Source organism: Miscanthus floridulus, chromosome 6, assembly GCF_019320115.1.
Source record: "Miscanthus floridulus cultivar M001 chromosome 6, ASM1932011v1, whole genome shotgun sequence".
NCBI classification, from domain to species: Eukaryota; Viridiplantae; Streptophyta; class Magnoliopsida; order Poales; family Poaceae; genus Miscanthus; species Miscanthus floridulus.
The window spans coordinates 77,146,156-77,161,641 of record NC_089585.1 but is presented as its reverse complement, the minus strand read 5'-3'; the positions used below and the strand labels follow the sequence as shown (position 1 = coordinate 77,161,641).

Sequence of the window (15,486 nt, the reverse complement as noted above, 5' to 3'; positions counted from 1 at the left end):
GTTGAAATTTCCCAAAAAAACAACGACAGCCCAAAAAAATAGAAAAAAGAGAGGGACAAAAGAGGTCCAATATCTAGAGGAGCACACAGAGAAGACCAAAGTGAGCTGTGTTAGCGTGTGCTGTATAGTTCCTTGTTTGTGTTGCTATTTCCATCCACCATACTTGTTTTTCACACACATGTCTCCTTGCTATCCACCATACTTGCTTGTTTGTTACACACCTGGTACTTGGAGCATTTTAGACCAGCAACAAGAACAAGTACTTTGGACTATAATTCAACATTACTTTCTGTTACTAACTTGTGTGCCAGATATACATATTACTCTTTGTTTGCCTTCCAAGCTCTACAAATTCTTCAGATCAATATAGAAAAAGGGCTTTGCAATCTCGGTAACACTGCCTCACAGGTATCACGAACCAGTCGCTAGTTGTACCGCCCACTACTTGTGTTGGTAAGAACTTTATAAGAGCTTGGTAAGACGCTTCCACTTGCTGTGAAAAGTGACACCACTGCAACCATGTAGTCATTTGGAAGGGATAACTTTCACCATTTGTTCCTGTTTTTGTCCTTACAATGGCAGGAGGTGATCAGACTGGAGATAACAATCCTAAGGGTTTCAACGAGTGTGTCAGCCAAGAGTAACTACAAGCTATTGTAGAGGATGCTCAAAAAAGGATGAATGAGGCCGTTAGGAAGGCTGTCACTGACACACTCATTGAACTCAACATTAGCAACAACATGGAGAGATTGGACAAACGAATTTCTACGCTAACCGACAAGGTTACTGAGTTGGAAACATTGGTGGTGGTCAACAACAATGACGTCTCCTGCAGCAACACCGATGGTCTCTTGCCAGAAGACACAGTGCATGATACCGTTGGGAACATAGATCGAGAAGCCTTCCAACACGCAAGATTACGATGACGTCTTCGCCGTAACACGACAGGTATGGGTGGTGTCCACCACCATCAAGGTAATAATCACCATGTACCCGATGATCCTTATGCTAAGATTAAGTTCACAATACCATCTTTTTCGGGTCATTATGACGCTGAGGGATATCTTGATTGGGAGATGATAGTAGAACAAAAGTTTAGTGCCCACCTTATGCCTAAGCATCATAGAGTTCGACAAGCTACTAGTGAGTTTAAGGATTTTGCCATTATTTGGTGGAATGGGCTAGCTGCACAGGATGCTTTACCTGGTATGTGGGAAGAACTTAAGGTAGTTATGCGTGATTGTTTTGTCCCCCCTTCTTATCATAGAGACTTGCGTAAGAAATTGATGCGTTTAGAACAAGGAGATAAATCGGTACAGGATTACTATGGTGAGCTCCAAAAGGGATTGATGCGTTGTAGTGTTGTGGAGGGGAACGAAGATGTCATTTATCGTTTTTATTCGGGTTTGAGGCGTGAGATTCAGGACATTGTTGATTATAAAGAATTTAACACTATCAACCAGTTGTTTTAGTTTGCTTTGCTTGCAGAAAAGGAATTGTAGGGGCATGAACAGCAAAGCAAGAGCAAGGTCAGCACCACATACACGCCACGCTCGGCACCATCTTCGGGGCTGACCAAGCCAACCACTTTTCGAGTTCCTCCACCAGCGAGCAAGCAACCAACAGCCTCTAGAGTTTCCACTACACCTAAGGCACCTCCCACATGACATTCAGATTCAGGTAAAAATTCTTTGTAGGTGCCTACCATGAGTGCCTCATTCGTTGCATCGACGGGATGCACTTTGGGCATTCAGTGTCACCATTGCCATGGCATTGGCCATGTGCAGAAGGACTGTCCAAGTCAGCAGGCATATATTGCTACAGAAGATGGTTACATCAGCACCTCTGACATTGAGGATAAAGAAGACCGAGATGCAGATGAGGACGACAGCGAAGTCCTTGGTGATGAGGCCATGGCGGCCTATAGGAGCATCATTGTATAGTGGGTGCTTAGCTCACAAGTCCAGCAACCTGAGAAGCTACAACGCCATAACTTGTTCTAGATTTTCTTCGTCATTAGCAACCGTCGAGCACGTGTCATTATTGATGGAGGTAGCTGCAATAATTTGGTGAGTTCTGATTTGGACAAGAAGCTTGGCTTGACCACATGCCCACACCCACGTCCATACCATATTCAGTGGCTAAATGATTCTGGTAAAGCAAAGGTAGCACAAACTTACAGAGTTTCATTTTCTATTGGTTCTTATGCTGATTCTGTTGATTGTGATGTGGTACCTATGCAAGCTTGTTCACTTTTATTGGGTCACCCTTGGGAACATGATAATGATACTATACACCATGGTAGAAGTAATAAATACACTTTTATTCATAAAGGAAAGAAAATTACTTTGGTACCTTTGACCCCTACTCAAATTGTACAAGTTGATAGAGAACGCACTGCTAGTTTGAATAAAGTTCAATCTAAAAATCAGCAAGTTGCCAATTCTATTTTCCCACCTAAAAAGGATAAGTCTACATCTATTTCTAAGGTTGAGGGAATTAAATTGAAGGGTGGTGTTATGCTTGCAACAAAATGTGACTTTGCTAAAATTTCTGATGATGATATTTGTTATGCTTTGGTATGCAAACGAGCTATGTTTTCGTTTGATGATATTGTTAGCTCGGTGCCTCCTGCTGTCACTAACCTTTTGCAGGAGTATGAGGACATTTTTCTAGCTGAGATACCCCCGGGGCTGCTACCTATGAGAGGAATAGAGCATCAAATTGATTTGATTCTGGGAGCAACCTTGTCCAACCGTGCTGCCTATCAAACCAATCCTAAGGAGACTAAGGAAATTCAGCGGCAAGTCCAAGACCTTTTGGACCGCGGGTATGTACGTGAAAGCCTTAGTCCTTGTGCTGTTCCTATACTTTTGGTTCCTAAGAAAGGTGGAACTTGGCATATGTATGTTGATTGTAGAGCCATCAATAATATTACTATTCGGTATCATCATCCTATTCCTAGGCTAGACGACATGCTTGATGAGTTGTGTGGTTCTATAATTTTCACTAAGATTGACTTACGAAGTGGCTACCACTAGATTAGAATGAAACTTGGAGATGAATGGAAAACTGCATTTAAAACCAAATTCGGGTTGTATGAGTGGTTAGTTATGCCTTTTGGTTTGACAAATGCACCTAGCACTTTCATGTGCTTAATGAATGAGGTTTTAAGAGCTTTTATTGGTCATTTTGTGGTAGTTTACTTTGATGATATATTGATTTACAGCAAGTCTTTTGATGAACATATGGATCACTTACGTGCTATTTTTAGTACTTTATGTGATGCACGTTTATTTGGTAACCTTGAGAAGTGCATCTTTTGCACGGATTGAGTTTCTTTTCTTGGCTATGTTGTAACTCCATAGAGAATTGAGGTAGACGAGATGAAAATTGAAGCCATAAAGAGCTGGCCGGTTCCCCTAAACCATCACATAGGTGAGGAGTTGTCTTAGTCTTGCAGGATTCTACCGCCACTTCGTCAAAGATTTCAGCACCATTACTGCCCGATTGCATGAGTTGACGAAGAAAGGGGTGGTGTTTCATTGGGGAAAGGCACATGAGGAGTCCTTTGACACTTTGAAGGACAAGCTTACACACGCACCATTGCTGCAACTTCTAAACTTTGGTAAGACTTTTGAGCTAGAATGTGATGCTAGTGGAGTTGGCATTGGAGGTGTTTTGATGCAAGATGGTAAACCCATTGCTTACTTTAGTGAAAAATTGCATGGCCCTGTTCTTAATTATTCCATGTATGATAAGGAATTGTATGCACTTGTTCGTTCTTTAGAGACGTGGCATTATTATTTGTGGCCTAAAGAATTTGTTATTCATTCTAATCATGAATCGCTTAAGTATCTTCGCTCTCAAAATAATCTGAATCGTAGGCATGCTAAATGGGTTGAATTTATTGAATCTTTTTCTTATATTATCAAACCCAAGAAAGGGAAGGATAATGTGATTGCTGATGCTTTGTCTAGAAGATATACATTGCTGTCCCAGCTTGATTGTCGGATTTTTGGTCTTCAATCAATAAAAGAACAATATGCGCTTGATCCTGATTTTAAGGATGTGTTGCTTAATTATAGAGAGGGACATACATGGAACAAGTTTATGATCAATGATAGGTTTTTGTTTAGAGCTAACCGCCTATGCATTCCAGTTGGTTCCATTCGTCTTTTGTTGTTGCAGGAGGCACATGGAGGCAAATTGATGGGACATTTTGGTGCCAAGAAGATGGAGGAGGTGCTGTCCACAAACTTCTTTTAGCCAAGGATGAGGTGAGATGTAGAGCGGTACGTGGCTCGGTGTGCCACATGTCAAAAAGCTAAGTCGCGGTTGAACCCACATGGTTTGTATATGCCTCTTCCTGTTCCTTCTACTCCTTGGGATGATATATCTATGAATTTTGTATTGGGTTTGCCAAGGACTAAGAGGGGGAGGGATAGCATTTTTGTGGTGGTTGATCGTTTTTCTAAGATGGCACATTTTATTCCTTGTCATAAGAGCGACGATGCTGTTCATATTGCTGACCTTTTCTTTCAAGAAATTGTTCGCTTGCATGGTATGCCTTCTACTATTATTTCAGATCGCGACGTAAAATTCTTGAGTCATTTTTGGCGCACGTTGTGGAATAAATTGGGGACCAAGCTGCTGTTTTCTACAACATATCATCCCCAAACTGATGGGCAAACTAAGGCTGTGAATCGAACATTGTCCACCATATTGAGAGCAATTTTGAAGCACAATTTGAAGATGTGGGAAGAGTGTTTGCCGCATGTGGAGTTTGCATATAACAGGGCGGAACATTCCACCACCAAGGTAAATCCTTTTTTGGTAGTGTATGGTTTTAACCCCCGTGCTCCTATTGATCTTTTGCCTTTACCTACCACTGAGAGAATACATAGTGATGCTAGAGAGCGTTCTGATTTTATTCGTAAGTTGCACAAAACAACTAAAGCAAATATTGAAAGAATGAATGAAAAGTATAGAATTACTGGTAGTAAAGGTAGAAAAGAGATTAAACTTGAACCGGGTGATTTGGTTTGGTTACATTTAAGAAAAGATAGATTTCCTGAGCTATGTAAGTCTAAATTAATGCCAAGAGCAGCCGGTCCTTATAAGATAATTGAGAAAATAAATGATAATGCCTACAAACTTGAGTTGCCACCCGAGTTCGGAGTTAGTCCCACCTTTAACATTGCAGATTTGAAACCTTATTTGGGAGAAGATGATGAGCTTGAGTCGAGGATGACTCCATTTCAAGAGGGAGAGGATGATGAGGACATCGCTCCTTCGGATGTACCCGCTGATCCTCCAACCGTCATGCAAGGTCCAATGACCCGGGCTCGAATGCGTCAACTCAATTTAGAGGTGAGCTCGTTCTTAAGCGATTCTTTTTATACTTTTGAGAATAGACTACTACCTAATGATGTTATCTTGCTTAGGAACATTGGAGAGGGTCATGAAGGACTTAGAGGACGTGGTGGAGGCGAAGATGACCAGCAAGGACGTCCAACAGGAACCAGAGGCCCGGTCCAACATGATTTCGAGTCTGCCTCGGTTCATATTGATTAATCATCTCGCTTGCCACATTTGGTACACTTCTCTCTACCTCTTGTATTTACATTCCTAGAGATATCTTGTGTAGAGGTAGTTAAGTAGCTAGTGTAGCTTAGTTGGTAATCTAGTTGAAATTAGATAGATCACTAGTTAGCTTAGTAGAGACATAGCATTGTTTGTGCTTAGAGATCATATCAACTAGAATTGTGGTATAGGTGGCTTGCAACCTTTGTAGAGCTAGAGCAAAATTTCATTTCGCCATTTAGGTTACTGACCATTTGCTCTAGTGGTTTTGTAGAGATTTTATAGGTTATTCACCCCCCTCTAGCCATTTAGGACCTTTCAGCGCTGGGGAATGGGCGCGGCGAGCCGATGGCCGGCTTTCAGGGGCACGATAGGGTAGGGTCCATGTGCGGGGTAGGACAAACAGATGGGGGCGGGGCACGCGGATGTGGGCGGGTCAAATTGAGGCGGACAGGGCAGATTCTGAGCGAGTAGCATACACACAACAATGATGTGATGTGCATGTGGGCAGGGTGAATTAGCGGATGAGGGCAGGCTGTGCAGGCGCACGCGGGAACTAGTTGTCCAACAAAATCCTATCCTATCGGACATCTGGGTGCCAGCACATCCTAATATAATAACTTGAATAAAACATTACATGGCAATATGATAATGCTACCATTAAGACATCCGGAAGGCCAGACTCCTCGCTCCACTCACTACCGCATGCCGCTCGCCTAATAAAAAAACAAAATCAACTCCTGCATGCCTCGCTCCACTCCGCTTTGCTCCGACATGCGGCACTAGGCTCTGCTCCGGCACGCGGCACTCGACTACCAGCCCTACCAGATGCGGCGCACGGCTGCCTCTCCTGGTTTCAGCGCGCAGCTGCGTGCGAGTAGCGGCGGCGCGGTTGCCAGCCTCGCCAGGCGCGCACCTGCCCGCGAGTCGTGGACTCTTGACTACCAGCCTTGCCAGGTGCGACGCTTGGCCGCTGCCTCCTTGCCCCGACGCGCGGCCACTGCCTCCCTCCCTGTCGCGTAGCCACCGCACGAGCCGCTGCCTCCAGCGAACTCCACATGTCGACGAGCCTCCATTCTCCAAGCAGCAAGGAGATGTTTGCGCTAAAACTGCATGTTGCAAGCATCTATTTCAGATGTTTAAGAGGTATGTTGCAAGTGTTTTATACGGATGTTGCAAAAGTAAATAGGGATATTGCAGATGTTGCAATGGTTGTACACGTATGTTGCAACCTCCTGTTATCGATGTTTCATCTGTTTTTTTTTCCGATGTATGTTTCAAGTCTATTTATCTAGATGTTGCATATGTTTTCACACATATGATGCAAGTGTTTTATCTGGATGTTGCGTATGTTTACAATGGTTTCAAGTATTTTTAGGTGTTTTTGTAAGTGTTTCAGACGCATGTTTCAAATGTTTCATTTGTTTTCAAACGTATGTTGCAATTGTTGCATCTGTATGTTTCAAACCTAGATCAAGTGTTGCATCTCCCTCCTCGCCTATCTGCTGTGTCGCCTCGGTGTCAGGCGCAGGACGATGGAGGCGGTCCCCATTGGCGCTGGTGGGCCCCACATGCTTGCGGGCGGGCGGGCGCAGCAGGCAAGACATGGGTAGGCAGGCGCGGAACGTGAGACGGGGGCAATGGCGTGGGCGTCTGGATGTCCGGCGCTAGCCACGCCCTTAGCAATATAGTAGGAAGAAATAATAAGGAACAAACAGTGTTGCAAGAGCATAACAAGGTTGGACGCCTGATGAAAGAGCAAAAAAAACGTGCTTCTTTCCTTTCTAGAAATCTGATTTTTTTTAACATCTAAAGAGCCGACTTCTATACGTGCCTTTTTCTCTTCAGATGTTTCTCCCTAGGCATCATGACCAGCTGAGGATCCTGAACCTCACAGCTCGCAATGTAGCTGCGATAAGGGGGTATTGTAGATTGCCATCGCAGCACCTCAAGTTTCCCTTCTCTAGGGATAGTACTGCCCCTGGTAATTAGGTCTGCTCCCTTTATTTTGGGAAGCTCACTCTCCATAAGAGGCCCAGCAGTTTCATGGCATTGATAGCACAGGAGGAGGGGGCCATAAACAGGATTACCCAAATAGAACGGACGACCTTCTCTAATACGGTACTGAGCACATCCACCATGCACATGGTGGCGGTACTGTGTTGTTTTCTTGACATATTCCGACACATAGCGCCAGAAAGCTTCACTGAGATCAGCTTGTAGTAGCCTTGCAATTACATTTGCAGCTATAAAAGAACCATCGATGTGTGTAACAATCTTCTTGGCTATAGATGGTAGCAGTTGGTGGTGGTCATCTGGGTTTGCACTTCCAAATGCAATAGTCTTGAAGTAGTACCAGTATTCATCTCGGTGAAGCTTCTTCATCCTTAACGCTTGTGTCGTCCCCAACCTTGAGAGTGAGACTCCCTCCGCTGTGCTGATCAGTAAAACTCTGCTTTTGTCACCATATGTGTGGCAAATCAAGGAGCGAACTCTTCTCCATGTCGCATCGTCGCCGTCGTGACCAAGGTCAACAACAATCAAGGGCCTTGCACTGGAAAACTCTTCTCCATGTTCACTGCTACTTTGAGCGTCAGTTACAAGCTGGTTCATCCCATTACTATTGATGTGAACAATTTGAGAGAACTGTTTGCGGACCCTCTCCTCCTTGCAGACATGCTCAACCAATGTGCGTTTCCCGATCTCTGGAGGTCCAACGATGGGAAGAACACTCAGAGACGAATCACTAGTCTGCAGCAAGAAGTTAATGATGTGTTCTTTCTCTGCATGCCGACCAAACATGCACCTCTCCATGAACAAATATGTACTATATGGTTTCCGAAAAATACGAGGGCAATCCATTAAAAACATAACAAATTCTTTCATATTATTGATGCTATCTTCTAGATTCTCAAATACAACCCGGAATTTGTTGAAGTTTAAGGGTTGCCTCACCGCAGCACCATGCCTCTTGTAGGTGTCAAGAACATAATAGCCTCTGTACATGTTCTTCCTGAGCTGCCTCAGTTGCAGGATCATTCCCTGGTTGGAGATTTGCTTGCCCTCAGCTTCCTCAACAATGGTGTGCGCTCTAAGGAGCACCTGCTCCAGCCTTGCAAGCTTATCCATAGAGCTCTGCTTATGGTACTTAGCAATAACTGAGGAGATTGAACGGCTTACAATCTCACTTGCCAACACCGATAACACTATATCCATAGCCATATATATTCTGATAATAAGGCAATGAAGAGAGCAAAACCTGGTACTAGTTGAGCTGGTATGTTTGGTATTGTTTCTATGTGACTATGTATGTTTGTATGTGATTTTTAGATTGTGCGTGGTGGTAGTTAAATAAGAGCCCAGCTCATGGCTAGCAAACGCCCAACATTCAATGGCGGCATTGACTAGCATTCTATTTCTTGATTCAACAAAGTGCTATGACTATGACTAAGACTAATTGACAATCACATTTAAGACACATTCCTTGATCTCTCTCTCATGAAAGCAGCCCTTCTTGAACTATGTATAATCTACTAGTTCATGTATTTCGGCGTTGAAGATTACCACCGCACCACAAGGGACCACGTACTGTACTAGTTGATTCAACAGTAATGCTACGACAATAAAGGAGGTTTAACATTCAAACGCCCAACATTCAATGGCGGCATTGACTAGCAAACGCCCAACATTCAATGGCGGCATTGACTAGCAATAATACAATAAAGAGGAAGCATTTTATTTCTTGATTCAATAAAGTGCTATGACTATGACTAATTGACATTTAACAATCTCATTTAGGACACATTCTTTAATCTCTCTCTCTCATAAACTAGCACTCAGTTTAACATCCATCCAATCCAAACAGTAACCACTCCAAAAGGCATACAACTATTACGACCATGTATTTAGTAGGTAGATAGACTTGCACTAGTAGCATTGTAGAGCGCGATCACTCGAAGGCCCACTGGTTCTCCCTGCGGATCTCATCCTCCTCCTCTTTGGTGAAGTCGTTCTTGATGTTGAATATCTCGCGGATTTCCTCGGGAGTCTTGCCCTTCATCATGTCAGCCACCGTCTGGCAGGTCAGGTCCAGCAATCCCTTGATGTTAAGATAGTTGGCAGCCAGGATGAGGTCGAAGAGCGTAGCCTGGTCGACCTTGACGAACTCCGCGTCCCAGCTCTTGAGGTCCTCGCCGCCCCCGGAGGCATTGGTGGTGTCCACGGCGGCGCTGTGGACGTGCTTGTTGCAGTACTCGATGACCTTGGCGAGAATCTTGGAGTTGACGTTGGGGAGCGGGATGCCGTTGTCGGCGCAGTCGTCCTCGATCATGTGGCGGATGGTCTGCGACTCCATCGCCACCGCCTCCTCCACCTCGAACTCCTCGGAGTCAGAGCTCCTCAACGTAATCATCTTCGTCTTCTCAGCGTCGGAAGACGCCATCGATCGATCGATCCAAAGCTGAATAGCTGATGCGGATGCGACGAAACGAAACCCTAGCTAACTGCGGCACGCGGCAGGATGATTGATGAGAAAAACGAGTCGATGGAAGGCCGTGACTTTTCCCCTGCCCTCACAGCCTCTCCTTGCTTATAAAGCCCAGGAGCCGTCCGATGCTACAACTCCCATATCCAAATTCCAAGCGGATCAGGACTCCTATTCCTTTACCCTTGCCACCCTGTATTTAGTTTGATGGCACCACCAAAGAAGGTGATTACGTACAAATAAAAGCAGAGGTTTTGAGCAATTTGACTTGAAGAAAACATTAAAGAACTTGGCAATAACATAACTAGGTTGAGATAAAAGTAATAACATAACTAGGTTGCATTGGACGCCTGAAAAGAGCAAAAAAAAAAACGTATTTTTTCCTTTCTAGGACAGGAATGCTATAGGACACATGTGTGTTTCTTGGTTTGTTGGCACATGAATTTTGTGGCTGTAGGATGAAGAATGGAACGCCCGATCTGTGCTGGTTGCTTTTGTGTCTCGGTCATGTAGGGTCTGGATGTCGGCGCCACTGTTTAATTTTTGGGAGTCGCGCCTGTCTGATTTCCCATTTCCCCATTGTCTTGTCCGCGACCTTGCCGCTCCGCCCCTCCCCTCCGACGCTCTCCTGGTAGGAGAGGCGACCTCGCCGCTCCATCCCTCCCCTCCGACGCTCTCGGAGAGGCGACCTCGTCCGCCCCTCATCCGTCCGCAGGTGAGTCTTCTTCTCTCCCTCCCTCCTCCTCTATTGCATCTGTCTCCCCCAAATCTCTCCTTCCGCAGCCCCTCCACCATGAATCATGGACTCCGACTCTTATAAGCCTCGGTGGGCATGGTGGGCGTCGAATAGGGCTGTTTCAGTTCCGCTGCCGAGGTCGCCGCATAGTAATGGACCCAGCAGGGTTGGTGAGAGGTGGAACCGGCGGTACCTGCAGTGGAAGCCAGGGCTCAAGTTCAGGTTCCGAGATCCCCTTCCCTCTGATGCCATTGTTTGGGTGCGGGCACGGGTTCTGGATCTGCCTCCTCCTCATCTTCCTCGCTTACATCCCAGGCATCATGTACGATGTGTACGCCATCTCCAATTAGAAGCTTATTAGTTTAGCTACTACTGTTCCTTGTTTGCTCGCCATATGTATGGTATGGATGTCGATTCCAATACCTGCTAGTACCTAGGTAGCACCTGCTCTGCTGTTGTATGATTATATCTATCTGTTCATATGCCGATTGAGCCGAATTGTTTGTCAGTATTGATTCAGACATTTCAGTATATGTGATTGTATATTTTGAGTTTAGTTCTCCTTCAATGTTCAGTGTTTCAGATATTATGTACTGTATTTTTTATGATTTTTTGGTTAAAATGTTCCTATGTTTAAATGTTCCTATTAGTCTCTATTTGGCGTCACAAGTTCCAGTGCAGTGCATGTAGGCTCCATGCTTTGTGCAGGGCTGCATAAAATGCATGTATCGTGACTTGTAATTTCTGAGTTTCTCTCAATCTAATTTTTAGTCTTAGTAATATATGTAGAGTGTATCTTTAGATTGCAGATTACTTTTAGAATTCAGTCTCTAATGGAGAAAAAAAAGAGTCTGATTAAGTGTTGCAACTTTCAGATTGTAGAAAGTATCTATTATTTTCTAGTTATGGTATGTGTTTACCTAAGTTGGCTGATCCCATCTCTGTTTTTTCACTTAGGACTTGTTGGTAAAGTGGTCTTCACTGTCAGACACCTATTTTCTTCAGTCCAGACATTTCCAAACTTATTCTCCGGATTCTCAAGTGGCCAGCCTTCAATCAGTCCATTGACTCGTCAGCTTAGTGGTTGATGGAAATTGGAATTACGCTTTTCATTGTTGATGACTTTTAGTCCGTTTTTTGCTCTGTTTCCATGTTTCACCGAATGAGCACTAGTCTCTGACTACATCTATTTGTCATTATCCTTAGTACTTTGGTTTCCCACTCTGTCCAACAATTAGGCCTAGAGATTTGGTAACTAGTTGCAAATGTCCTCCCCTATCTTTTGTTTTCAGTGTGTGGCTTCTACTGCACCGGCTAACTCCCAAACAACTAGTTTCAATTTATTTATCACTTGAGTTCATTTATTAGTTTTCAGTTACTGTTCAAGCTTCGGAGTATCTAGTCTTAGTTTCAGGTTCAGTATTAATTGTGTATTTAGTTTTTTTTAGTTTCAGTTATAGTGTTGTAGAATTTATTTTCAGTTCTACTTGCCTCTTTGCTGTTGGATTCGCGTGTCCTGCCTTTCCTTGCTAATGTTTTTCGTAAATTTTGTGGCTGTTAGATGCTAAGTCAGTGCTGGAGTCGCTTGTTCTTCTTGTTGCGACAATGTTCTTTCAGAGGCTAGCTTGGATTTCTAGGCGTAGATTCCAGTTCAATAGATGGAGTTTGGTTGGAGTCAAGGAAGAAACCTAGAACAGTATAAGTGGTACTTGATTTTGCATTTCATTTTACTGAAGCAAAGTTGTAGGTCGAACAGCCTGGTGGATCTACAACTCCCAACTAGATAGAGAAAAATCAAGGATTTTGTGAAGGGGATTTTGTGAAGATAAATCTCTTGTCGTTTTTTGTACTTATATAGTTGTCGAGGAATGATTTTGGTACCTAAATTGTTTTTTTGTCTACATCTAAGAGCATCCTACTCATACGCTTTGCCAGAATATAATGAAGCATTTTCCTCAGCATTAGACTGAACTTTTTATTTAAGCTGTCAGGTTGTCTGTAAAGGTTGTTTTGCTACATAGTGGAACATCATTACATTAAAAGTGTGTTCTCTGTCCGTCTTTGGTTCAAGTGGATCTGTAGTGTTTTGTTTTAGGTACTGAACCCATTGTTTTTCAGTTTTAGGTTTTTGAGTTTTTTTAGCAGCAGTTTTGCACTCTGTTGTTTTATTTATTCCCTATGCATTAAGTTTATTAGGTTGGCATTTTTTCTAATGCTCTGTTTAGCAGCAACCTAACCAGTAGACACTGCCCAGCTGCATTGTCTTTCATTAATTGTTTGTGGCTGTTTAAGTTTTTCATTTCTCCTGCAGTAGTAGTTTATGGTTCATGCTAGTAATCACTGATTTGTGACCCCCGTGAGCCATGTTTGTTTGAGTAGTACTACTGACCTTATTATCCTTATTTTAGCGTCACTAATTTATTCACATTTTTCTAAATTTTTTTCCTGATCAGATGGTTACGAAAAGGAAGAACCCTACGGACCATGGTGGTAATTCATTTTCTGTTCAAGTAGGGCAGCATAACAACTTTTTTAGGTTTGAAGATTTTCAAGATGATGAGAGTGTAAGTGTATCGTTTGTAGTTAGTCTGTTTTCATATTTTTATGTTAATTCTTATTGTTATTTTGTTCGTATTATTTATTTTTAGGTTGTTTTGATGTCTGCTCATTTGAAAATGATGCAAAAGTTTATTAACTTTTGTAAGGAGAAGGTATGTTTGTTTTGCTTTTTCAATTCATATATCTACTTAGATTTTCAATTTTGGCTGAAGGTCATATCTTTTTTGTTAGTAATGGTGATGATGACTAAAATTACCACTATGTCAAATGATGTACTTTCAGTATCTTCAATTCTACTAGATGTAATGTACATTGAGTTCTGTAAATTTTGTTCATACATATCAGTTTATGGAAATATATTTTTATACTTATGTATTTCTTAAAGTTATTTTTTCCAAATAGATGACAAACTTTTTTCACATACCTCATTCTCTATTGTGTCATGTAGGAGAAGTCCAGTAAGGCTGCCTAAAAAGTCCTGTATTTGTGCAACATTATGTGCTTGTAAGTCAATTTGTCAAAAAAAAAAGAGATGCATATAAAAGTCCATTTTTGTATTGAGCTACTTTGTGTACCAGGAGCATGTACTTCTCAATTTCAGTGAAGCTTTGCTTTTGTTGTTTCTGTGAGCTATTTGACAATCCAGGTGCATATTCTTCCTGCAAAAATGTTTAATAAGGAGATATTAGTTGTAGTAGAAGTTCTTTCTCATAATTATTCAAAAAAAATTATCACCTGTACCTGTATGGTATTTGAGTTTGAAGATTGATAATTCGTTGTTCTTGGCGACAGATTTTTCCTTAGTACATCTGTCAACCTTGCTCCCTGTGTTTTTTTTTAAAATGTAATTCTGTTAGTCCATATAAATTGTCTATCTTACATGCAGTTTCAAAGAAGAAAGTGCTACAACACATTCGAAAAAAAATATTTTTATGACCAGTATGTCACTATCTTTCTGCTAGTCTAGTAGTGGCCATGCAACTATTTCTGTTTCATTCATATAGTACTATAATGCAGAACTGTAGAACGCAACATTGTTATCTTAGCTATCTTCTGGCACAGTGTTAGCTCAACTTAGATCTCCACATGTCAGGTTAAGTGTCAACCTGTCCTTTCATGCAGTAGATACCACTAAGGAGCACCAAGATATTTCATCTTTCACTTTTGGATGTCATATATATTGGACTGGAGGGGGCACACATATATTCTGTACGAGGCTTAGTGGAGTAAACTGGCAATATATATATCCCTATGTGGTTGCTTTGTGGATGAAACTAGGCCATTCATCTGGGTTTCAGCATGCTAGCTCAGAAACATTGTCTCAAACAGGAAGGCTGTTATCCTAGTTAACTCTTAATGTTGGCATTGATTGTAAGCAACATAATTTGAATGCAGCTGTCAAGTTGTCAATAACGCAACAAGTTACTTTAAACCAGGTTTTTGGATATTATTTGTTTTGTCGTATGCACTCAACAGTTAACGTTTTGTACCTGCAGACTACAATAAAAGGCTCTCACAAATTCTCCTGTTTAATATCAATTATGGAAAAAATGATATGTATGCAGTACTATCTGCTCCATTTTGCACAACTTGTGTCTTACAATCTGCTTTAGATAGATATGCCTAAATCAAAATTACAAATATGATTTCCCCTCACCTGCTAAGGGGCTATGATGGTTGAACAAGCTCATCTACCTGTTAAATATTTTTGTTCAATAATCCTATGCAAAAGTCTCTAACTGGTTGCTATTTATCCTTTCAGAGAATGTCGCAGAACCGATCAATTTATAAGAGTACAAGTACAATGGCAGCCCGCAAGCGGTCGCACTGTCATACTTGAACCCATATAAACCCGGTAGTCCGTCGAGTACCACGACGGGTCTCGATAAACGATTTACAACAACCAAGATCGTACATGATTCAACATACATGTCACATATTACATAAAGTTCACAAATACATTTCCATCATCAGAGTGTGAAACAAAATTATTACAAACCAAGTTTAATGGATAAAAGCGGAAGCAAATTAAGTTTGAAAGTAAAGTTTCCAACACCGTTTAATACAGTGCCAACATACGATCACAGTCCACAAAAGCATGTAGAAGGATTAATTAAGAAGC

At 42.2% G+C, this 15,486-nt stretch overlaps 2 protein-coding genes and 1 long non-coding RNA gene across 3 annotated transcripts; 1 reads left to right on the top strand and 2 right to left on the bottom strand.

Annotated features, from left to right (window-relative positions):
* Positions 1–7,410: 7,410 nt before the first annotated feature.
* LOC136460723 (putative disease resistance protein RGA1) lies at positions 7,411–8,802 on the bottom strand. Its single transcript, XM_066460314.1, has one exon. The coding sequence runs from the start codon at positions 8,800–8,802 to the stop codon at positions 7,411–7,413; it is 1,392 nt and encodes a 463-aa protein (XP_066316411.1).
* A 465-nt stretch (positions 8,803–9,267) lies between these two features.
* On the bottom strand, positions 9,268–10,134 carry LOC136458410 (SKP1-like protein 1). The gene has a single exon (XM_066458349.1). It carries the CDS (start codon positions 10,025–10,027, stop codon positions 9,536–9,538), a length of 492 nt encoding a protein of 163 aa, XP_066314446.1. The 5' UTR covers positions 10,028–10,134; the 3' UTR covers positions 9,268–9,535.
* Positions 10,135–10,689: 555 nt separating this feature from the next.
* Positions 10,690–15,113, top strand: LOC136458409 (uncharacterized). The gene is made up of 4 exons (XR_010759994.1): positions 10,690–10,784; positions 13,259–13,369; positions 13,454–13,516; positions 13,813–15,113. It is a non-coding gene; the product is annotated as an uncharacterized lncRNA (long non-coding RNA).
* Positions 15,114–15,486: the final 373 nt, after the last annotated feature.

Excerpts from the sequence above, each read along its gene's own strand:
- LOC136460723 (XM_066460314.1), bottom strand. The coding sequence starts at position 8,802 with ATGGATATAGTGTTATCGGTGTTGGCAAGTGAGATTGTAAGCCGTTCA.
- LOC136458410 (XM_066458349.1), bottom strand. The coding sequence starts at position 10,027 with ATGGCGTCTTCCGACGCTGAGAAGACGAAGATGATTACGTTGAGGAGC.